General features: G+C 34.6%; 1 protein-coding gene across 24 annotated transcripts in view; it reads left to right on the top strand.

Annotated features, from left to right (window-relative positions):
* LOC107997602 (TLD domain-containing protein 2) overlaps positions 1-25,380 on the top strand; it is a 178,978-nt gene that overhangs the window by 27,996 nt on the left and 125,602 nt on the right. For 3 of the 24 annotated variants that reach the window (XM_062074711.1, XM_062074707.1, XM_062074712.1), the window contains exon 2: positions 9,144-9,602. The exons of 8 other annotated variants lie outside the window; for them this stretch is intronic. In XM_062074711.1, coding sequence (XP_061930695.1) covers positions 9,460-9,602 — 143 coding nt within the window. In that variant the 5' untranslated portion in view covers positions 9,144-9,459. Of the gene's footprint in view, positions 1-2,463; positions 2,784-4,424; positions 9,603-25,380 lie in introns of those variants that run through there. 13 more of the 24 variants (XM_062074702.1, XM_028666633.2, XM_062074714.1 and 10 more) reach the window with 11 other exon arrangements.

The raw sequence follows: 25,380 nt of genomic DNA, 5'->3' as shown, positions 1-25,380 counted from the left end.
TAATCTACATATTTTTATTTTTCAGTTCTTGCATATTTTCACAATGATTTTCAACGTGCAAAGATCTCTCGAATCAACTCGACGCGCCATCTTATCTTTATCTTTAATATTCTTTCAGAAATAAATATATTCGTCCCGTGATTTATCCTCGAATCCTCGACTAATAAACTCTATTAGAATCAAGAAAATCTTCGAACAACTCAAAGATGGTGAATCCTCGAGTCGAAAAGCATTCGAGGCTTTGCTCTTTAAAACGCTTCCTCGTTTTACTTTCGATTTCCAGTGAGATATCGTAAGAAAAGGGTAATTTTTAATCGTTTACCATTTTTATCGTCTCTCAGCTGACCTCCCAAATTCCAGGAAAGACGTATTACAAGCAAAACATGTGGGTCACTGGGTCGTGGGCTCGTTCATAATCTTCTCACAGCCTTAAATACTTTGTATCTAGGCAACCTTGAGAGAGAGACGGACGAAATAAAATAATAACAAGGGATGGTTTCCCCTATTTCTAGACTTGCTAAATTTTGATGGCAAAATTTTTTAATCTCCTCTCGTTGCTTTCTTTCTTTCTTTTTTTTTTTTAAAATCCAAGATTCACTCGACTGACTTCCGAAGAATTTAATAATCTCTCGTTGTATAAAATATATACAGGCAGATAATAATTTAGCATATTTTAATTTAAAAAAATCTGTTGGTGGGAAGATTGTGAGGGAAAAAATAATATTGATCGAAATTGATTTAAAAGAAAGAAATGGTGGAGGAAATCGCGTAAAAACCAAAACACGGGGGAGAATGGTTCAGATTCGATCGTCGATACAACGACCTTGATGTCACGTAAAACTGCACACCTCTTTCCAACACCCCCGGCATTGTACGATTGTCTGAGGAACTAGGTCGACGCAATCAGTACCCTGCAATCGTGCAGACATCCTAATGCATACAACTTCAAATTTTTCCCTCTCCTCATCTAACTCGACCATCTCGATTATTCAATTATCAAATATCGATCATAGATATCGTTCACGAATTTCGATAGCAACTTTGCGTTCAATGAATCCTGTTGTTGAACTTTTGGATTAATTAGCCATATCCATTCTGTTTCGTTGTCGAATAAAATTGATTTTGATACTCGAATCGCAATACAGATTTCCTCAAGAACATCTCTATAACGTTTCCTTCGTAAATTATCATTTTTGTATCGAGCATTGATTCAACTATTATTGATTTTCATATTCCATCCGTTTAACATAAGACCACCATTTCCTCCTCGAAAGGATCGAATTCAAAATAAACTTGCTCCATCCCTTGTTGAATTTGTTAATCCAACTGATCGATAAGGAGATCGCGAGAAATCGATATAAAGTTTCTCAACATTCTACGAATAAGGGGAGGGAGGAGAGGTTGGGTAGGTGGTTGGGGTAGTTTGACGAGCTAATATTTGCTCCATCAATCAAGCCTCGCGGTGTCCTTGGCAGAAGGGAGGCCAGGTTGCACGGGCCGCACCTGCTTCGGTTATATCGAAACACGCGTCGCCCTCTTTTCTCTTCCTCGATCGTTTCACACCATCCCTCTCCCTTTCTCTCTCCAATCTGTCCACCGTTCAATTATCGCGTGAAATTAACCTAGGATCTTCGCGTGACACGCGACGCTGCAACTGTTGGAATTAAAGGGCTAATAATAAAGAATAGGAAGGAATTGTAAGGGTTCACTTGTGAATAATTTTAAAAATTACCACTTTGATTCGAACGTGATATAATTGCTACTTGTTGAACAGATGTTTATTTTATTATATTCTTTATATATATATATAGATACAAATAAAAAAGAAATTGTAATTTCAAAAAGTGAGTGAGATTGCACTTTATTTTCGTGTAGTCGAAAATATTTTCCTAGGGAATTTCGCAACAAGGAAAAATTAATCAATTCCTTTGACGCGAATTTTATTAAAAATTTCGTTCGTTAAAATTTGCACATTTAACGAGGGTCAATTGGCGCAGCCAGCTGAAAGACAGTCTTTATTGATTTTTCATTAAAAAAAAAAAAAAGTATTTGGTAAATAAATAACTTCTACCTCTCTATATTTGCTGATGATGATTCTTCTAATTTTAAAGGAACGAGAGAGGGTTGGGAAGTTTTTTTTCGATATTAAAATCGAGAAACACATTGTCGATCTTTCTCGTATTGAACGATCAATTTGATTCGTGACATCATCATCGTTATTAATCTGTTAAACCAATTATTTTATATCGATTCATCAATGGTAATTCACGTATCTTCGATCGTTGTACGAATCGTTGAAAGTCGAGGAATCATTTATTTCATCGTTTGTTTGTGAAAAAAAGGAAAAAAAAAAAAAGAAAAGACAGACACGAATTTACATATTCCACATACACACACACACATACATATATATATTTCCACCACATTGTTTATACGCGATTTCACGAGCAACGGAACTCTGATATTATTGTTATTTCCAAGTTGGAATCGTGTCTATCAACGTTCTGTGTGTAAAAGCACGATGAGTATTTTTGAGAATGTAACGTGACGTGAAAAAAAAAAAAGTGGTGATCGCCAATATTTTTATAATTCGGTGGTTTACGTATTTTGTTGTTCGCCATGATGTGAACGATAAAATAAAAGAATAGAAAAAAAAATGTGAAAGAGATTTCCAAGTATTAATAAAACTATATTAAAAATCTTAAATCTCAAAGTGGTGGAAATATACGTGTAAAAATTTACTCTACTTTTTGAATATGCATATATTCAATCTATTATTCGAGGTACTGTGGAGAAATTCAATGGATAAATTGGGACGTGTATACATTTATTGAAAAATATGGAAATAGAGATATAGAATATGGATTAGAGAGATGTAAAAATATAGGAATACAAATAGAAATTGTAATACGGTAATATTTATAGGCGAGACAGATCAATTTTAAATTCTACTTCTTAAATAGTATTTATTTAATTTAGAAATTGTACGAACATCTGCAATTTATTAATACATAGAACTTTACTTATCTCGAGCGATTATTTGAAGTTGTCGTCAAAATATGCATACGATATTTTATGCATACATATTCGGAAATATCGTTTCACTTACAATATGTCTAACCTTGGAATTATTTGCGACCTCTATTTTCATATATTTCAAGAACAAATTAAGATAAAATGTTAAAGCGCTTCAATTATTTTCTTATCACGGTTACTTACATTATTTATGCGTCTAGAAATTTTATGTTTCGGCATGTAATTCGTGATGAGCAAGACTCGAGGTTATTTGGAAATAATAATTTTGTTTATTATCTTGTACTTTACAATTTATTTACATTAATACAAGAAATACTCAGATTAGATTAGATTTAGATTTTTTTTAAATATTTAAACATTTAATCAAAATTATTTCACTCTCCGCAATTAATAAAATTCCTCGTGATAATGCCAAAATATCAAAATATGCAAGAACAATTTTCAAACGTTTTCCTCATCCAAATTTTGACGTGAAATTTTCTCCAGATTTAACTTTTACTTTTACTTCGTCTCTTACTTTTACTTCCCCTTCGTCGCAATTACGCGTTATAAACGGTATAATTCGCAACAGCTTAATTTTCTTAAAAACAACAATCGTCCATCCAGATAACCTTCCTCCCAAAGTTTCTATTTTCGCGCAAAATTGGAACGCGACTACGGTTTGGCTAAAAAAAGCCTGTACACGAATTTCGATGGCACGCGAGGCGGAATTCGGAGAGAAATCGAAGCGAAGGATGTGGTTGAGGAAAGATCGATAGACATTCGTTGAGTACGACTTTTGTGAATCGCGATTTTGTTTCAATTCGAATTTTGGGCATATTGTGTTCGATGTGACGTTTCGTATGCCAAGTGTGAAGTGTGAAGAAGCTGCTTCGAAAGTATTTAATCTCTGAGAATTTTTCTTTTCATTTTTTCTTCTCCTTTTTAATATAAAGTAATAGAACTGATTTGAAGATTAACTTTTAAAGTTTTATTTTTAGATATGGGAACGAATTTGAGAAAATTTGAGCAATATTCAAAAATTATATTTTTGAAAATTGAAAATTTAGGATAATCTTGGCCATTTCTTGATTCGTGATGAAATTGTTAAGTAAAAAATCATCTTTCATTTTAAACGGAAATCAGAATATTAATCGAAAGGGATATTTTTATCGAAAGAAGAAGATTGATGCCACCTACGTGAATGATGAGCTGTGAATCATCATTACCAGTTTTGTTATAAAATCTTCTTAGTTTCTGATGGAGTGAGTTTTTCTTTTAAATTTTTTCCTCGCATCTCATCGCGTTTCCTATTAGATTCCGTGTAAGATGGACAGTTAGATTAGAAAAGATCACGTGAAACCTTCATTTATAATTATGTCATGCGTAAAATGTTACATAGTCGAAGGTCGCTATTAATTATTAATTATGTACTCCTTATGTACACGATCCTCGTAGCTTAACGACAGCAACTTGCTTGATTATCGTTTCAAGAACGTTCAACTTGTCTATGCAAGTGAACACCTACGTTTCATTTATATGTTCAATAAACAATTGACAATTATGTCTATACAATTGAATTCTATAATTCTTGTTTAGAACTCTGGATGCTAGGAGAGAAAGATGAGTAGAAAAATTAATTTCAAGGTATTGTTACATTGTTTACGAAGATCTATTCAAGAAATCAAAGGTGTTGTTTTTGGGAGAGATTTGTGGCAACAGATGCTTTTCAAGAAAGAATAGAAAGAGACAAAATAAGGTTAATTTTGAAATCGAGAGAACAAAAGTGAGGTTAACTTTTGAGTCAAGAGGAAGATTAATTTCTTCAAATCCAAATCCATGGTTGTTCAGTGTTGATCAATTTTTTTCCAACAAGAAATTAAAGAAACGAACGAAATTTACTCGCGTTGAATGCGATTTTTTTGTTTAAAAAATTATCATCACGAGTGGAAATATCGTTGATCGTCAAATGATTCAACTCGATCCTGTTCAAACGTAGAAAATTCTTACACGGGAAAAAAGAAAAGAAAAGAAATGTCTCGAAAGTGGCCCACGGTTTGCTCATAAATTACGAATAAGTTAGGAGACAAGCTGTCTAGTGGTAGCTAAGGACACGCTATTTCGATCGTCTTCTATTTTATAATCTAATTCGATTCACTTATGTTTCATCGTGCACATAGTATTTCCTTGATGTCTCTATTAACGATAATCATTTCTAACATATCTTTTTCGTATCTATTATTAAATCTTATTAATTTTATATAAAATATTATTTTATTATTAATTCTATATGAATCTAACCTAAAAACCTAGACAGATATACTTTTGACGATGATTGTGTTATATAAAGAAAGTATGATATCATGAATCTTGAAAAATTTAAAGTAATGGATATAGTATATTTTGAAAATAACATTTTTCCTTAAAGATCCTTTATCATCAAAGGAAATGAAAAAGATTACAATCTTTTTTTCTTATCGTTTTGTAATTTCGAAAATTGCGTTTCCTTCCTTTCTTAATAATTTAACGAGAGTTTAGCATAACGTGAATTTGCTTTTAATTAACGCTCCTAGCAGCTGACAGAAGAGCTGAGAAGAGAAAAGAGTTGAGCATTCAACGCATTCAAGATCAAAGAACGCTTCTTCTGGCAAAGGCTCGATCGATAAGTTAGATCACAAGACAAGATCGTGACTTTTTAGACGTTATTTCACGTAGTAATCTTTTCAAAAGTTGCTGTTATTAACTCAGGACTTAGGCAAAGGACTTTGCAGAGACTTATATCTTTCAGAAAGACTATTTTTCCAATTATCGGAAATTTCAATATTAATATATAATAATAACGTCAAAATATTCATTTCCTATCTCGTAAATCCACAACACGATGTTTCCATTTTTACGAAAAGTCTTCGTTTTAAAATTTACATTAAACGTTTCAATGTGAATGTACGAGCAATGATATTAACACGTAAAATGAAATTTATTCGTGCATTAATTTTCAATTTCACCATTCTTATCCTAAAAATTCTTCGTTTCTATATAAATAATATAAATCCGATAAACTCCAATATCCGATATCACGTTGTTAATTTTCGTTTGTTGTAACTTCCTAATCGACTCTCTCTTTCTCTCTCTCTCTCTCTCTCTCTCTCTCTCTCTCTAAATTCCCCGAAAATGTGTCTGAAACGGGTTGGTTACCGTGCAACGTGAGCCAGGATTGGTCGAGTTTGCCGAGGGAAAAGGGATCAATACCGGGAGGAGGCTTTCGACACGGAGGCGTAGGCCGGCGTGTTCTTCACTCGACGAGAATCGGGACTCCCAGTCCTTGACCTTGTCGCCGACCTTGACCTTGACAACGCCCTTCAGCGGAAGCTTGGTTACACCGAGGAAACCTTGGAAAATAGTTCTTTTTTCCCTTTTTTTTCTTTCTTCTTCTTCTTCTTCTTCTTCTTTTTTCTCTCTTCGAACTTTTCTTTATCATACATTCTCTTTCAACCATGATTTTTTCATTTCGATCGTCCACAGTGATGATTCTTTCTTTTTTGTCGAATGGAATATTGGAAGGGTGAAAAATATCGATTAATTTTACAAAATTAATTCGATTATAATTTATCGAGTTTTTATTATTTTCTTAATTAATTTTGGAATTTGACGTCGGTCAAGCCGACCAACGATCCCGGCGACAATGCTCGTTTTTGCGCAATTAAAATCATATGTTGCAACCTTGAGAGGCGCGTGCTACGCGAGGAACGTAATGAAATTTAACTGAGGTTGTTAAGGTCGATTCTATCGGTCTCATCGTTGTCGCTACCAGCTGCTGTCTATGCCATCTATGTCGTTGCACACTTTTCCTGCACGTTCGCATTAGTAAAAGAATTTTTTACCGGATTCACCGGATGTAGCCATTCGATGTAACGATACCAAGTTAAAAATAATTCTACACGATCGATTTTAAATAGAAAAATTTCTCAAATTTCTTCGAATGTTCCGTTATACGTATTTCAAATAATGTTGAATATTAAAGAATATTTCGTTATTTCATTGAGAAATTGAAATTTTACGCGCAAGTTGCATTTTTACGAGATGCAAAATTTAAATCTATCATTTTGGATATTATATATCTATTTATTAATAAATTGATTATTAATTGGTCAATCTTGTATTTTTAATATCGACGCTCAAGAAAAAGAAGAACGAAAAACTATAAATCTTCGCGAAACTCCTCTCCTCGAACGTTCTTATAACGCTCGAGAAAGAAGAATCCGTTCGACTGTTCTCTATCAATATCTTCCTCCATAGAGAGCGCGTGATAAATGCGTTTCGAAGCCGGCACGAGAATGCTTCACGTCACTCGTTTCGATCGCCACTCGAAACGTCTGCGAATTGAATACGGAGGAGCCAGCAGCAGTAGCTTTATTTTCTAGTAGAAGCCGGTGAACGAGTCGAAACGGAATCGAGTCCAATACTTAACGTGTCACGTTATAGTGGTGCTGTTCGTGCTCGTGTCGAGGAACGGATTCGAATTTATTTCGTGTCTCGTGAATTTCGTTCGTGTTTTTTTATTCCCTCCTTTTTTTTATGGTGTATTTGAGGTAAACAAAATTTGAAAGAGATTCGATTTCCAAAACTCGATTCGATTTAATTGCCAGGAAAAATTTGTGAGAGTCCAAATTAAATATGGATTGTAATAATTCATTATAAGAAGTATTCAATAGGGATTTAATATATTGAGTTATACATTTATTATAAAAAAACGGAATTTACACGTCATTTATTATTTATAAATATAGTCGTTCGATATAATTTTTTTTTTTAATATACGTAAATTTTAATACGTAATTTTATCATTTGGTTCATTGTATCTCGTTCGCTTTTGGATATATTAAAAATGTTTCAGATAAAAATGAATGGTTGAATAATTTGGGACATGTAATGTGATAGCATTATTTTTTTTTTCGAGGAGAACACGTGAAGATCATACGAACTTTGTTTCTTCTTTTTTTTTAATAGAATCGTTTTTTTAATATTAGCATGTCTCGACATTATTAAAAGAAAAAAAAATTCAATCACGTCAGTTGAAAAATTATTACAGTTTAGAGAGATAAATTTAATATAATCTGCATCCATCGATCAATCGAAAAATACGTAATTTAAGAAACATAATTATTAAAAGCGAAAACAAACAAAATATCAATATCAGAATATATATATATACATATACATATATATATATTAAACCTTGAACTGTTCAACTTTTATCTGAAAGATTTTTCGATACGGAGAAAAACGGAGTGACGTAAATCAAAATGGCGATATCAGGAGATACTCCGTTCAACTTGCAAAACGTTAATAACATTCTGTCTATGGAAAATATTGCGGACTAAAAATGTTTTCATCGAATCGATCGAATTGAACCGCGTTTGTTATTTAACAAGCCTCAATAAGTCGTCGACGTGATTAAAAAATCGGTTTAGATTGTAGTTAAATCATCTAAGATTTTTTTAAATCTCGATTCTCCCCACTCTGTGAGATTTTTATTTTATCAAAGTGAAAATTCTTTTTATGAAACAATTCGGTTTCATAAAAGGATATCGGATTCGGTATGACAATGAAAAGCGTGATTGCAAAGAAAATTGTAAGAATCTTTCAGATAATTCACAAATATTTTACAATAATTTAATCATATTTTCCCGTGTTTGGATCCACGAGATAAGTGGAGCAATCGATTTGACATTTTCTACACATTTGTTCTTTTTATCCTCTCGATTCCACAACCCAATCTATATTTCCTTTGTACGAATAAATAGAGTATCATTCAATACGATCAATCGCAGTTAATCTTTCCCAATGTCGTGTAACTCACTGTGCAACTATCTCCTAACTAATTGACAACTTTTATATTTTTATATCACGACTCGAAATTTCTTTTTGTATATAAATTATAATAAAATTGTATTTCATAAAAATATATAATTACATTGTTGACTAAACTTTCTATATAATTTCTCATGAATGAAAAAAGATTAAGAATCTCTTTCTCTTTTATCTTATATATTCAAAACAAGCTCGTAAATTGAACCAACGCCTCTCCCTCGAGATACGTTTACTGATTGTTTGTGTCCATTACATAGCTACTTCCGGTTCATCCTCTTCAAAATTCAATCGTTTCGAGGAAAGAACGGAAACGTGTTCCAATTTATTCGAAACAATCTATCCAGGTTCGAAACGATTTTGAATCACAGATATATACATATATATACATATACATACGTATTCCTTCGAGAGACTCGTTGGCAGGAAGTAACGAACTCGCAAACAGGCTGCGGATTCTCCTATTCCTCGTGAGTGCCTCGGTGATGCTCGCTCGACACGCGACCTAGATAGACAGTGGAATACGAACGTTTAACATAAGTGGACAGATCGACGCCCTTGGCGTGAACAAGAGGAATGGCATTGTTTTCCGGTGGCGGTGCTGGAGGCGGAAGTGGGCCTCCACCGACCAAGGAGCCGGCTAGTCCGTCTCTGCCATCCAGACAACGGAGTCTCAAGGACCGCCTCAGGGAGGGTATCACTGGAAAATTCAATTGGCAGTGAGTACGATGATCTAGTTATATTATCCTGATTATCCAGAAAATTTCGGTTTACGAGTAATGTATCATATAATTCATTGTTATTTTCGATTAAATACGATACATTTTTAACAGGTTGTACAATAATTGGTAATTATACGTTAAATTTTGTAATTACAACTGTTTTCGGGAAAGTTCGGGCAAGATCGGTAGAATTCGGTATTTGAAGCCTTTGACCGATCGCGTCCGATTATTGCCGAACCGATCCGAAGTTAGAGATCGCTCGTGCTCTCGAAGTCGTACGAGTATCGAGTTCTCGATTTGTCCGGACTTTCAAGTTTGAATTCTCCGGAATATCCGACTGTTTACACAATCCGTGGTCGGATCCGTGCTCCGTTTAGGGGAAATGATTATTCATGAACTGAATAGCCGTGTAAACGTATTGTTACATTTTGTTGGCGAGCAAACAACTGTTAAATATACTCAAGTGTATCCCCGATGCTCTTATTTAGAAACAATTCTGGCCAATGTGAGTACGGCATTAGGTTAATTAGGTGCAGATAAGTGATAAAATAAGGGGATATCAAATATCGTTCTCGAAAGTCTTTTTGGTTCGTTTCCAAAAATTAATCGATAACCATAACCAGACGAAATTTGTATAATCGCCTTGAAGTCTTACAATTAGGAAATCCCCGTATTATTGTCTTTTATACAAAAATATAAAAGAAGAAAATATTTCTAATTTCTCCCAGGAAATAGTGAAATAGATTTTATAATCGATTATATTATAATATTTAAAGAATAATAATTAAATATGCAGAAATAATAATTATATGTTAAAATAATATAATGCTTAATAATAATATTATCTCGAAGAATAACATTCTTCAAATTATAATACAATGGAAAGTAATATACGAACTGTCTTCAGGGAATTCAATATCGCCCGGCTTAATTATTCGCGGTAATATTTCAAGCATTATCTTCTGGCCAGAATTTCTCAGTACAAAGTGTAATCTGTAGATGGCAGGCGTTGTTGATGTGGCCGGTTCTCAAGCGGTTTCCCTAGATATTCTGGTGTCTGGTTTAGTTTTGTAAAGACACGGAAAACACTTGGTTATGAATTATCCTTTCTTTATAGAGTGTTTAAAAAAAAAGGATGCGAATTATGTTAAAAATTTCTAATATTTATTAAAGAAGAAATTAATCGATATAAATTTTAAACGAATATAGAATGTAAAATTAATATTTTATATTTTTTTCGTAGGGATACTTGATAAAGATCATGATATGTAATTTTAAACATAAATTAATGATGTTTATTAATTGAAATAAAATAAAATACATAACGGAAGTTAAACTAACTTTGAAAATTTAATCATATCATGTTTTAAGTATTTACTGACTAAGGGTTAATTTACACGTTTACAACAAGTAACGTAGTTGAATTACAATCAGGTACGTACACTTTGGAATACATATGAGCCGATTAATAATTCACACATGCAAATGAAATTCAAATGGAAAGAAAACGTGTCGAACATATCTCGTGAGAATGGAAATCGAAAATTCCGTATTTCACTTTTTCTTTATCCATCATCTTTTTCTCGTATTCCACATTTAACATTTTGCCAGAAGAAACTTAACAATTAATTTAATATATTTCGAAAAAGTTAGAGAATAATTTTATTTTTTAAAATTTTCAGAACTTATAACCTATTACGATAAAATAAACAGTCGCGTAAGAAATATATATATAACGAGATACATAAATATCATTATCAAAGTTCAACCTAACCTATCACGCGGTTCAAGAACATCACGTGACTAGTTTTTATTTAACGAAAAAAAAGAAATGAAAGTGATTCCCTAGCTAAGTTCCAAAAAGTAGCTTTTTAAATTAACAACCGTTCACGAAACACGAGAAGAAAAAATCCTTTCGCGAATAATAAACAAGCACGGTTTAGGTTTTTCGCGTGCATACGCTAATTAGTCGACGGTTCATCGATTTGTCATTAGCATCATCGCCGATTCCAGTGGCGTTTCTTGCATCCTCCTCGTCTAAATTGATCTATTAAGTTATGACGCGATATAACGAGGAATTTATCCTCATTGGAAAAAGATTGATCGGTTAATCGCAAAATGAGATTCTCTTTGTTCGATCACCAATTATATTGCTCAACGTTTTCGTATAATTGCTCAGTTTTTCTTTTTTTCAACAAACATAAACCATCGCTATCGGATTAAGTAATTTAAATTATATAAGGCTCGTGAGCATAAAATAGGCTAATATCCACTTAGCAAAAATTAGATGTCGTACGCATGGACGTGGATGGATATTGAAAGTCACGTGTCATTTTAATTTTCCGCTTTATTATAAAAAATTCTCTCGCAAAATATCGATCAAAGATAAAAAATCTCGTAACTCATCGTAAGAAAAAGTTGGAAGTCCCGAGAACGAAATATTTAAATCTCCCTTTAAATTCTCTTGCCATCAAATTTTCAACGATTCAAAATCGTTCCTCGTTTTCACAAAAGAAGACACATTCATCGCACTCCTCCTCCTTAATTAAGGTTTTAATCCACTCGATGCACCAGTTTACGAACTTTGAACGTTTCGCTCCAACGGTATTCGCTCTAAGGCTAATTGCGGCGATCGAGTCGGGCCAAATTTGATCGCCCTATCATTACGATTAATCGATTCCAATAATCGACCGATACTTACGGACCGATTCACTGCCACATCTCTTTTTTTTTTCACGATCTTTTTCATAAAGTGAAAGAGAAAGTTATTTAAACAGCCGTCACCTATATACCAGTTATTGACCCAAACCCGTTCCTTCGCACGACCCTGACTCACCACTCGACAGAGGTAGTAAATCGGGCACGTTCGTAAATCATCTATTTTGCCCCATCTTTTTCCTCTCCTTTCCTTATTACTCTCGATTCGACTTTGTTCGCAATAGTAATTACGGTTTCGAAAGTTTCTCATTTTACGAACGAGTTTCGTTGGAGTTAATTTTCGCCGAGACGTTTTGTATCTTTGTCCATGGGTGGCGTGGAAAGGGCCTCTGGAGAGAATTTTGATCGGTGAAAGTTTGGGAAAGACTACTCGGATCGGATAGAAAAGTTTGTATTGGATAAGATGTAAAAGTGGAACGGGATCGATAAGAGTTTTAGGCAATTTCGATATTCTGGTAAGTAAAAAAACTAATCTAAAGTTGAATCCAAAGATTTAAAAATCATCGTATCTTTATCCTTTGCTCGTTCAAAGAAAGAAAGAATTCGAGGAAAGGCTAAGGCTCTAAAAATATCCCCGACCCGAAAGAACGTCGATCGATCGAAGATGCGCACTCTGCTACATCCTCTTTGTTCTCTGGATCCGTTTCGAATGAGAAATAGGGCCTGGACCTCCTTTGGTGGTCTACGTGGATGATCAAGGCCACGCACAGTATCGAACACCAAAGCGTGGGAGGGAAAGAGCGAGAGAGAGAGATTATAACTTCTGTGTCTCTCTATTGTGGTCTCCGCGAAAACAAAGGAACCATCCTTCCCATTGTACAAGGGTTGCATGCATGCATCGTGCACCGTGTTCGTGCCTGTTCATCAGATACCCGTCAAGCACAATTTCTATAGATCACGTTACGTTTCAGAAAATTGTTTCACAGGCTGCGAAATTGGCGCATGATAAAAAAAAAAAAAAGAAGTAAGGGCTCGCTTCTTTATTTATATAAAGTGTTTATCTCTGAAGTGTTTAATTTCACGTGTTCTTTTGAAGTTTTTTTGACGATTCTTTCGACGGTCCTCGTAAATTAGAAATGAAATATAATATAATCCGAGCTAACTGGGTCAACTGGGTAGTATCTACTTCATTCCAGAGAGTAAATATAAATATTAATTTATATTTTAGACAGATAAAAATCGTTTCACCTTTTTTTTTTTCTTTTGAAACGAAATAATTCTCAGATATCTGTATAACAATCTTCTCACTTTCGAAATATATATCGTTTAAAATATCAATCTAAAAGAAGCGGCCTCTAAAATTTTCACATCCCATTAATAACCTCTGTCACTTTTCTGAATACTAAATTTTAAAAATCCATCCCTCGGGATGTTATAAACGGTTTAAAATTTTCTTTCAAATTGGACAACGTTTCTTCAAATATTCTCAAATATCTGAAAGGTTTCGAAAATTCTCTAGGATACTTTTCATAAAATTCATAGGGAATTTCCTCCGATTCTCGCCAATTTCGTCATACAACAACAACAACAACAACAACAATATATTCCATTATAATTCCAAAACGAGACGAGGCTATCCCCTCCCTACGACGAAGGGAGGAGGGCCAAAGTGGGCGGAAACTGGGCCATCGGATAATTATTCCCTGGTAAACGAGGCCTATGCCTCATTTCGACTCGACACACGCGTCATTTCGGATCTATTACCACTCCGTCGAGTTTTCCTTCCTCTCGTGTGCACCGTAGAAAGCGGAAACCGGTGGCCGTCACCTTCGCCCCTCAAAGTGACGTCGATTCCTTTCTCTCTCTCTCTCTCTCTCTCTCTCTCTTTCTCTCTCTGTGTTTGTCTGTCGCGTTCCTCCTCTCGTGTGACACAATTCGAGAAACTGGAGACCAGCGAGGTGCACGTGTACCTAGCTAGCGGTCTTGTATATATGCGGTTGTTAGTCGCTCCATATTCTGCGCAGTCGATGTATCGATACCAGGGAGAAGGCTGGCCCTCCCCAGGAGGTCGAAACCTGTCGAGATCAATACCTACGCCACGCTCGACCGACGGAAAATTAACTGGTTTTCCATCTGACGGCGAAATTTCGCGCTGTATATAATCGGGGATTGGGAAGATGGATCGGATCTTTGGTCTGGTTTCTTGATTATTTAATGTGAATAATCGAAGGACGGATATTGTTACGATAGAATATATTGGGATATGATAAGTAAGCAATGTTGTTGAAATAGAATTGATTGTTGGAATAAAACCTACGCGCAATTATACGCAATTATGGATACGATGTGGAAAGTGTTTGTTGAATCATCATAATTTTGCGAAAAAATTATGAAGAGAGAGAGAAAGAGAGAGACAAGAAGGAAGTGTTGCATTCGAAATCTAATCCGTAGACTATCCTCGTTTTAAAAATAATTTTTACGTTTCGTTTGAAAAAGTTTCGGTTTGTTATTTGTTTCGATTGTATTTTTATAATCGCGATCTTCCTTGGATCGTGTTGTTACAGCGTGAATAGACATTTTTGGTGTTTGTTGAAAATATCGCAATGAGATGTTAAATTAACTCGGAAGTAAGGAATAATAAGTGTTTGAATTGTGTTTCGGATAGGAATTTCTTCAAGCTAGGCTAATGCAGGTTACCAGGGAATTATTAATTATTGTCTGGTGAAATTTAAATTTCTAAGATTCGTATGCATTACGATTGTATATTTGAAATTGTTTGTACATCGTTAAAATGCACCTAAAATATTTAATAAAGTAAGATCAACAATTTTCATCGGAAAAAGTTTCACATAAATAATTACTGCTCAGGCAAAATTGAATATTAATTATAATATTATACATATACTTTGGATTTGAATATTTATATATATATATATATTTTTTCATATCTTCTGTACATTTTTATACGTTGAAATTTTGCAGAAACTATTTACAATCCTAGAAAAAATCAATTTTAATTTTTAACTCGAAGATTTAACTCATTCCAAACAAATGACTCCACCAGCATATGGAAAACTACACTTTCCTTTTAATATTCTTTACTTTCTTTATTCTTTCTCATTTTCCCCTCTTCCTTTTCATTCTTACAACAAAGTCCAAAACAAACTCTCGTTTTCATCCTCTCCTTTTTCCAATTTTGTTTGAATTAAACGAAGCTCTCTTCGCAAATTTCCACGACCCTTGTGATCTCTCGATCGGATCTATTCGTGAAAATCCTTCGAAAGCCGAGCGAGGAAAGTTGAAGACGAAGCAGCAGTTACAACAGTTAGGTTTGCGACGAGAACGGAAGATGGAAGGATTGGACGAAGGGAAGTCCATTTTTTGAAGATGGGATGGACGCTTCTGCCGCGCGAGCAGATCCAAGTTTCTTGATTAAATTATCGGAAGCACGTTTCTTGGTTCCTGTTGCCTCGAGGCTCGAGGCGAGGGATCGATTTACTCGAGCTGGAAACCGCGAGTTGGAAGTTGGTTGGACTCTCTAGCCGCTGCTAGAGATCTTTGGTAACGTTGCTTCTTCTAAGTAACTAACTAGGAAGTTGAGGTTTCGTGCACTTCGAGAGAAGGACGAGGTTGATTGTTGCACGGTTGTTAAACGTTGGCTTGTTTGAAAACAGTTAGACACGTTTGTTGGCTGCCTTTGCTATCGACGCGTGAAAGTTTGTGAAATTTTAAAATTCGTATCGGTTCCTTTGTTTTTTAGAATTTTTTTCCAATTTTCACGTATAATACGCGTGACGTTGGAAAGAAAGTAAATAATAATTGTGAAGATGTACGCGTTATAAATTTAAATTTCTCTTCCTCGAGTGACAGAATTTCATCTTAAACAATTTCAATCTCTCTTCGAAGAAAACTTTCTGATAAAAATATTCTTTCATAAATCGTCGATCCCATCGATGTATTTTCAAATTTCCCAAATAATCGGTGAGTAATTCTAATTCTCTCCATTAATTCAGAATTCCTCCAACTTCAAATCTCTCTTCAAAAATATATTCTTTTACAAATCATCGATATATTTTCAAATTTCCCAAATAATCGATGAATAATTCTAATTCTCTCCATTAATTCAGAATTCCTCCAACTTCAATCCTAATCTCTCTTCAAAAATATGCTCTTTTACAAATCACCGATATATTTTTAAATTTCAAATAATCGGTGAATGATTCTAATTCTCTCCATTAATTCAGAATTCCTCCAACTTCAATCCTAATCTCTCTTCAAAAATATGCTCTTTCATAAATCATCGATATATTTTTAAATTTCCCAAATAATCGGTGAATGATTCTAATTCTCTCCATTAATTCAGAATTCCTCCAACTTCAATCCTAATCTCTCTTCAAAAATATGCTCTTTTACAAATCATCGATATATTTTTAAATTTCCCAAATAATCGGTGAATGATTCTAATTCTCTCCATTAATTCAGAATTCCTCCAAATGCTAATCTCTCTTCAAAAATATGCTCTTTTACAAATCACCGATATATTTTTAAATTTCAAATAATCGGTAAATAATTCTAATTCTCTCCATTAATTCAGAATTCCTCCAACTTCAATCCTAATCTCTCTTCAAAAGTATATTCCTTTATCGTCAATCCATATATTTTGAAATTTCAAATAATCGGTGAACGATTCTAATTTTCTCGATTAGAATTGCTCCTAATCACTGTCCAAAAATAAACCAATACTGATCCAATACTAAACCGTGACAAGAATGTTCCTTCCTTTTCAGTTTTGATCGAACGAGCAGAATAAATAAAGATGGAATCGAGAGGAAATTTCGGATCTGTCCGTTGAAAAGCGTCTCGGGCGAGGTCATCGGGCAAATAGGTCGAGTAGACGTGGCGGATACTTGGTCGCGGCGCTTAAGGATGCAGATTGCGCGACGACTGCCGCCTCGTCCTCCACGAGCTGAGCTCCGCTTGAGTGCTCGTTTATGAATTATGCGCGGTTGTAAGCGGTTCTTCGAGACCTATCCTCTGAGTTAATTGATCAAAGGATCGTCGTCGCGACTCAATGGATAAATTTTTCGATCGTTGGATTATCATTCGAATGTTTCGATCATCCAAGGAAGGAAGAATCGACCAGGAAGTATTAAAGTGTATCTTTATCATTAACCTTTACGCCATTGTTGTTCTTTTTTCTTCTTTTTTTTTTCAAGAGTTTTTTTCTAGGAAAAAACAAACGATGCGTCAGAGGCGCAGGTTATTTTAATAATAACGTTGTTGTGAGAAGATAATTCTATATTGGGGTGATTTTATTACCTTCCGATCACTGGAAACAATGACGAATATCTCGAGATTTTTGTTTGATGAGGAGAAAATGACGTAACGGAGAGGAATAGAATCGGGCAGTGATGGAGAAAACAATATTTAACAGTTACTTTCAATAATTTATCGTTCGAAGCATAATTGTAAATAATTATAATGCCAAACGGCCGAGGTTAGCTATAACAAACTACGAATGAACAGTTATTTAAGCATTTTTAATAACTAATTAACTTAAAGTGACTCAACTCAACTTAATTTTTCTCGATACTCAAACGAGAAACTTACTATTCGAATATTTTTGCCAAAGATGGCATATTTGGAGAAAAAGAAGAAAGAAAAATTTGATAAGAAACAGCAAGAAATCGCTATCCCCCTCCTTAATGAAGAAAACGATGAGAAAACTGTGGAGATTCCAAAGATGGATCGAGAGAAAAGAATGAAAAGAAAAAAGAAAAAAAAAGAGGCTCTTAAGCAACGCCGCGTTCACTTTCAAACGTCTCTGACACGTTTCCACGTCTACAGAGAAATAAATCCGGACGAGGCAGGCAACTCTGCGCCAGCTCAACGACAACGGCGTTCAATGTCAAGATTTTTCACGGAGGCCGTGTCCATGTCTTTTCTTTTCTTCTGTGGACCCAAAGCGCGATTTGGGTCAATGACGAGCCGGGGCAATCTCTTCCCGTCTGTCCGTCCCTTTGATCCGTCCCTCCCGCTTCCTGTGTTCGCCGTCCAAAGTGTTTTCTCTTCCTCCCCCTCCCCTCACGAATCGTTCGAAACCTCGTTTAATTATAGAACCGCGCGACGGGTTGGGAAACCCGGCTCTTTCTTTCTCGTGCATTTCAGCATCCGTCACGTCATTGACGAAGGGAGTTCAATCACGAGAGCGTTGTTTGCGAATCGTTCCAGCTAAGTGGTTATTATTTATCGCGTTGAAATTTTATACCGAAGCTGGAACTGGTTTTCTTTTCTTTTCTCCTCTTTTCTTCTTTCTTTTTTTTCATAGATTGCTCGAATTAACATCTCGTTGCGCGATCGACAGTGAAGTTTGTTCGAAGTGACGATCGATTTTCTATTCTATAACTTTTATTCGTATCGAATTTCTTCTTGCTTTTGATAGATAATAGTTTCGAAATTAGATAAGTAGATGGATTGAGATCATCGAAGAGTTGATATTAGTAGATTTAGTTTAAAGTCGTACAGGATTTCTTCGAATTTTGAAAGCGACCATTGAACCAATTAATTAACTACTTGGATATATTTAATATCGATTTGTCTATTAAAATGATAAAAAAATGATGACTTATCAAGAGTCTACTGGACTATATAAATTTAGTTAAAAATTTTACAGGATTTTTTCGAAGCTTACTTAAAAATTAATTATCACTGACTTAAATTCTCTTTAAACTTTGATATCGACTTATCCTAAAATAATTCTTCAGAATTTGAGATATTTCAGCGAACGAGAGTTTCCATCTTTAGAAAAGGAAAAAAAGACACAGAAATTTTTCTCTCGAACTCGAATCATCGCGCCACTTTCCTCGTGGATTGGATTCCACGCGTGCTGTGTTATGTAAAATTATTTTCGCGAGAAGGGGGTTTACGATCGCGCGCGAAACAGGGAGGGAAAAGCAGAGGAGGTTCGGCAGAGAAGTTTAAACTAGTTCAATGCGTCCAATTAATGTAATCGTGGCCGATCATTATTCGTCCCCGCACGAAACGGCGTTGCGCAACCAATCCGCTGATCCAAGTCTCGAACGGGACTTTGTTAATCCCCTGTGTGTAAACACGGTGGGGCTGCCGTCGTTTGTCAATTTGCGTCAAACTGAACGGGGATATCAGAGGTTTGATTGAATTTCGTTAGAATTTGGAAAAGGAAAGAGAGATATTCGATATCGAACGTTTTGTTCTACGAATTTTTACGAATTCTAGAATCGGTGAACGTTCTATGAACGGTTTAAAATCGAGAGCGTTTTTCTTCTTCTTTCTTTCTTAAGCTGTTTGATCAAGTTTGAGTTTTAAGAGAATAGGAAAGTATATACGTATATGCATCTCAAATTAGAATTAGAATTCTCTATGACGATTATAATTTGAGATTGAATGATTAAGTTTCGAATACGAAGAAAAAAGAATTAAGTTTTGGGATAAAATGGTGAAATCGTGGCAATATGCGATTGCTGTAAATGTGATGCTGATAAGCAGAAAAAAAAATACGTTCGAAAGAAACGGCGAAACGGTCGTTGAAACCGCGTAACTTACTTCATTACACCTGTATCCTCTACGCACGTAACACGTTATTTCTTATCGTTGCGTTCTTTATGATTCGCGTTATCTTCGAGAGAGAGAGAGAGAGGGAGAGAGAAGAAAAAGAAAAAAAAATACGAAAAAGAACAGAGAAACGGGGTCGTTGATTCCTGGCTGCGTTTTTACGACTCTCTGTTTACGATCTTATTACGTACACCGGGGATTTAGTGCACGAGTCACGTTCGTTTAGAAATCTCCAGTCTCGTGTTTGACGTTCAACTCTCTTTTTCCAGTAGAATTTTTCAATATCTTTGATCCAACGTCTCTCTTTGAAAAGTTTCTTCTTCGCCACTATGGAAGAGCGGTGCGATTTAACGAATGCTCGGGGGAGGGGGACCGATCTCGACATGGATAAACCTTACTACAATAAAAGAAGCCACGTGTCTTAGATTTAGAACGTTTTCACCTCCTAACGTGAATATTCATTCTTCTTCTTCTGCGCGCTCTTCAAATAGAACACTTTATTTGAAAAAGAAGAATATTAATCACGATCTCGAAGGAATACGAAGTTTTTCTCGAGGGCAAGAAAAAAAATAATCATAATTTAAAAAAAGAAGTCGCGTACAATGCGTGTCACATCTTTCCCCGGGGCGACACGATTTTTAAACGTTCGAAAAACCTTGATTCGTTTGTAGAAAAGGCGCGTTTCGACGATTTCTTTCCTTCTTCTTCTTTTTTTTCTTTTCCTCCGCCTGGAAGGTCGATGAACAAAGGGCAACAAATTCTCGATCGTTTGATCGCGTAAAAATGTCGCCCTTGTAGTAATAATATAAGCAGAAGGACAATGTATGCGTGTATACGTGTATATATATATATATATATATGGACACGCCCCACGATGTTTCGAAATTTAACAACGAGAGAAAAGGCGAAATAGGGTGAAGGGGAGGGGGTGGAGTGGGGCAAACTATCGCTCGTATCTCGCGTGGATCCTTGAACCGAATCCTCGAGCGGTTACCGGTCGTTACCACCGTGCCTCCTTGATAAGGTCGGCGGCCTTCGTATCCGATCGTTCATCTTCGTAGCTTCGTGACTCGTGGAATACATTGTGGAGAAATAAAGAGACGGTTGTTTGGACAAGTGTGTATGAGGAACGCGGAATAAGGGTGGGGTTGGTTGGTCTCGTCGAAAGGAATGGCGCTCGTTAATCTTTTTCTTTTTCTTCTTCTCTCTTTCCGCGATTGCACGTGGCGATTTAATTTTCAATCCTAGCGTGTGCTTGCGTTAGGATTGTATCCGGGAATTGATTCACGAGGAGGGTTTCTTAAAAAGGGATTGATTATTTTGATTTTAATTTTCTTAATTCTTTGAAGCGTGGGCGCTAATCGATGTTGTTACGAAATTTATAGTTCAATGTTTAATTCGGTGTCAAGTTGGCTGGGGATTAATTCGTACGGAATTCTTAAAAGAAATTTATTGTTTTTATAATTTTAATCCTGGACACGTTTATGTTAAGCTGTCTAAGAATTAATTTACGGTGTGAAATTTTTAAAAGATTTTGAAAAGGTAATTTTAAATTTTAATCTTTGCGTTAGAAATTAAATTATTTTAGTTTCGTTTCAATTTTAATTTCAACGTTGACGTTAAGTTATCTAAGAATTAATTCATAGGTGTGAAATTTTTAAAGAGCCTCGTAAAGGATTTAAATTTTAATCTTTGTATTAGATTGTTAGAAATTAAATTATACGGTTACTTTTATTTTACAATTTTATTTATGAAAGATTGTTCGTTCCAGCTGGTAAACGGTGATTGCTCGAACGATCATGTTATTTACATTCGTATTTACATACGTATTACAATACACGACGATACATGCTATGATCAAACGAGCATAGCGAACGCGTGATTTCACCAAGTTTTTGTAATATTTTCAAATGAATATTTCATCTCGAAAGAAGAAATAGGAAACGAATAATCGTTTAAATATCGTGAAACATATTTCACACGGTTATTTTAAATGAACGAGTTCGTAAGGAATGACATCGTCTTGGACGTCAGTTAATCTTCTGGAAAATCTCCCCTTGATCTTGTTTCATCCCAACACTGTCCAAATTCCGATATTTCATTCGAACGTGTTTATTATTCGTGTTTATTATTATCGATGAAAAATCGAGATAGAGAAAGAGAGAGAGAGAGAGAGAGAGGGGGAAAAAGTTGGGAACATTTCAGTGTCATTAATTGAACGATGACAGTTAACTTGTTATATAAATTTCCAAGTTGGTTACGCAATTTGACTCATTTTGACTCTACGTGTTTCTTTAATAACTAAATTACCCTTGTCCACCTCGTTATCGTTATTGTACGCGATTTTCTTCAACTCTTAACAGTTAATTTTGCTCCATCCGTGTTTCTTTTCCTCTTCTCAGATCGAGAAGAAAGTTTATAAAGGATCGGCAATTAATTTATTGCAAATTTTTCTACAGAGATTTCGTAAAAAAATTTTCATCGAGAACAAGATGCACGACACTTGCAGACAATACATCTTTTATCCATGAAAGAGTCAAAATTCTCACAATTTTAATTTTCTTTTACTCTGGAAAAGTTGAGAAAATTTCTATCGCAGATAAATCCAGATACCTCGCAGAGAGATTCTCCTACAGAATTCAAATTAAGATGTTAGAAAAAGAGTGTCAAATACCAGCTGCAAAAGAATATCCCACGCGCCACGATTCGAAATCCATTGACAGGCATAGAAAGGCCTTGCGCGTCGCGTGACACGCAACCCGCACGCATTCGTGACAAAAGTCGCGTGGGCACGCGGCGAAAGTGTCTTAACGCGTGTGAAACATGCCAAGGTCGAGAATTGGCTCGACTCCCGCTTCTTCCGCCGGATGTTCGAACGGTGAAACGGCGAGGATCTGGCTCGAGACTCGTAGATTCAGGAAATTTCTTTTCGATCGCGATTTAAATGATTTTTCAGTGATTTTAATCATATTTATTTCGTATAAATGAGTGGTTAAAAAATAGAAGTTGAAAATTATTTGGTAAATCATTCGCCTATCACATGATTCTTCCATAGGCAACAATTCGATTTTGTATATAAATTAATCTTGATATTCACATAATTTGCGTATTAAAATATTTTTTACGAATAATATAATTTTAATCGTGATAAAATAGAGAGAATTAAAGTCACGTCCTTTTGTGTCCACAATTTCATAATTGAAATACAAGCTTGTTTAGATAGTTTGGAAGATTTAAATGATTTTTCAGTGATTTTAATCATATTTATTTCGTATAACTGAGTGGTTAAAAAATAGAAGTTGAAAATTATTTGGTAAATCATTCGCCTATCATATGATTTTTCCATAGGCAACAATTCGATTTTGTATATAAATTAATCTTGATATTCACATAATTTGTGTATTAAAATATTTTTTAATAATATAATTCTAATCGTGATAAAATATAGAGAATTAAAGTCACGTCCTTTTGTGTCCACAATTTCATAATTGAAATACAAGCTTGTTCAGATAGTTTGGAGCGATAACGCAGCTTTGACAGACACACGTACGAAACGTATCATCGATATCGATCGTATTCAATGAACAGTTCTTAATCTGGATGCTAATGGTTTCTGTCATCCAAGACTTGGATTAAAGTTACGATTAGATCGCAGAGAATCGAGGCGCGGCCTTGATCTATCATAACTTTGTAGAAAGAAAAAAAGAAAAAAGAAAATCTGCTTTCACGAAGAGGAAGTTTCGATTACAACGCGAGCGGTAAGCGTTTAGACAAGCGGAAAACTCATCGAAGATGCATCTCATTATCGAGCCATTAAACATCCTTTCAAATAATTCTGACCTCGTCTCGCTCCATATTTTCCATTTTTTCTCTAACTACTCTATTTATGGTATATCTAATTATTGAAAGTGGAAATTCCTCCTCCTTTCTTCGATCTTACGAGTTTTTTCATTTCATTTCGTTCAAATATCTCTACCTTTTCGAAAGGTATATTAATCTCATGATACGAGATCGTTGAAAGAAAAAATTATGATTAAGTTATTGAAAAGCAAAGAAATCACGAGACTCCTTTTCAAATAATTTTAATTTTGCTTTAATTCCTTTAGAATAATACAAGTTGACAAGTACGAGAATATCGTTTCCACCATCTTACAAATATCGACCTAACCTAAAATCCTAACCTCATATTTTTCTATCTCGAACTTTAAAAAAAGTAAAAGAAATCCGTTTTCCCCCGTTCACTTTACTCTTAAAAATAAACCGAGGCGATGATTCATCTGGACGGGAATTCAATGCTAATCACGAAACCACAAGATCATCTCTTGTTCTAGAAAACAATATTACAATTCACTCGGTCGCGTGTCCAAGCGGAATCGATCCGCCATATTTCTCTTCGGCCATCTTATTCGAACGAAGAGACATAGGTTTCCACTGCAACCGGAGTGGATCATCGGTGTCGTTTATAAGGTAGCCGGTTCCTCCACCGTTGCATTCCACGCACATGGTTATGCAAAACAAACGCGTGCACGAGGCTCGATCGATTAGACAGTCGCACGACTCCGCCGACTTCGAGAATAGCAACAAGCTTTATCCGACGATGACGCACTTCGATATTTTTCTTTTTCCTATTTAAATTCGCCGATGGAATTGACGTTCTCTCCACGATCTATATTCAGACACTCTTTTTCAAGAAATTCTTCCTAGAGATTTGGATCGAGATCGGATAATTTTGAAGCGAAGTATTTATTTTACCTGGAATTAGAATTTTTTTTTTTTTTCAAATAATATTTTTATTCTTTCGTGAAGCTTATCGAGTTTCAAAGTGATTCCTCATTTCTCATTTATAAGTTATATAGGTTTTCTTGAAGTTTATTATTATTCGTTACGTTATGTTTTCTTCATAACGATGTCTTTTTATCGTATGAAATTTTATGCTAATTATGGAATAATTATGGTAATTAGCATCAGTTATTAAAATTAAAAAGATCTGAATTAATAATGATTTATAAAATATTATTTAAATATATTAGTAGTTTTACTAATTATTAATGTATTTTTGGTATTTTAATTTTAATATGTTTATTCGATTTTATTGCAATTTCATTTGTTGTTCATATAGAATTAATAATTATAAGAATAATAACTTTTTCAAGATTAAGATTATTAAAATGTTATTTAATAATAATAATTCCTCGTGGATCGAGATCATCAGGATTATTTTTTTTTAATTAATACAATTTATAGACAGACAAATAGTTTAATATTTATTAATAAAGGTAAAGGTAAATTTAACAAGTTATATTAATAATTGGCTTCGAAACAAAATCAAAAAAATCTAAATTTATACAAAACCTTTTGATTGGCAAAAAGTTTTAAGATGCAAATCTAAATTGGATCACATAAACTCGACGATAATAAAAAATCTTAAGTATATTTTCGTTTAAAAAAAAAGATTAAAGTAGCACGATTACTCATTTAAAAAGATCATTTGATCAATCTTTATTCTCGACGAGATAAAAGAGATAAT

The sequence above is a fragment of the Apis cerana genome, linkage group LG5 (assembly GCF_029169275.1).
Source record: "Apis cerana isolate GH-2021 linkage group LG5, AcerK_1.0, whole genome shotgun sequence".
In the NCBI taxonomy this organism is placed as follows: Eukaryota; Metazoa; Arthropoda; class Insecta; order Hymenoptera; family Apidae; genus Apis; species Apis cerana.
This window is presented reverse-complemented; position numbering and strand designations above follow the sequence as displayed.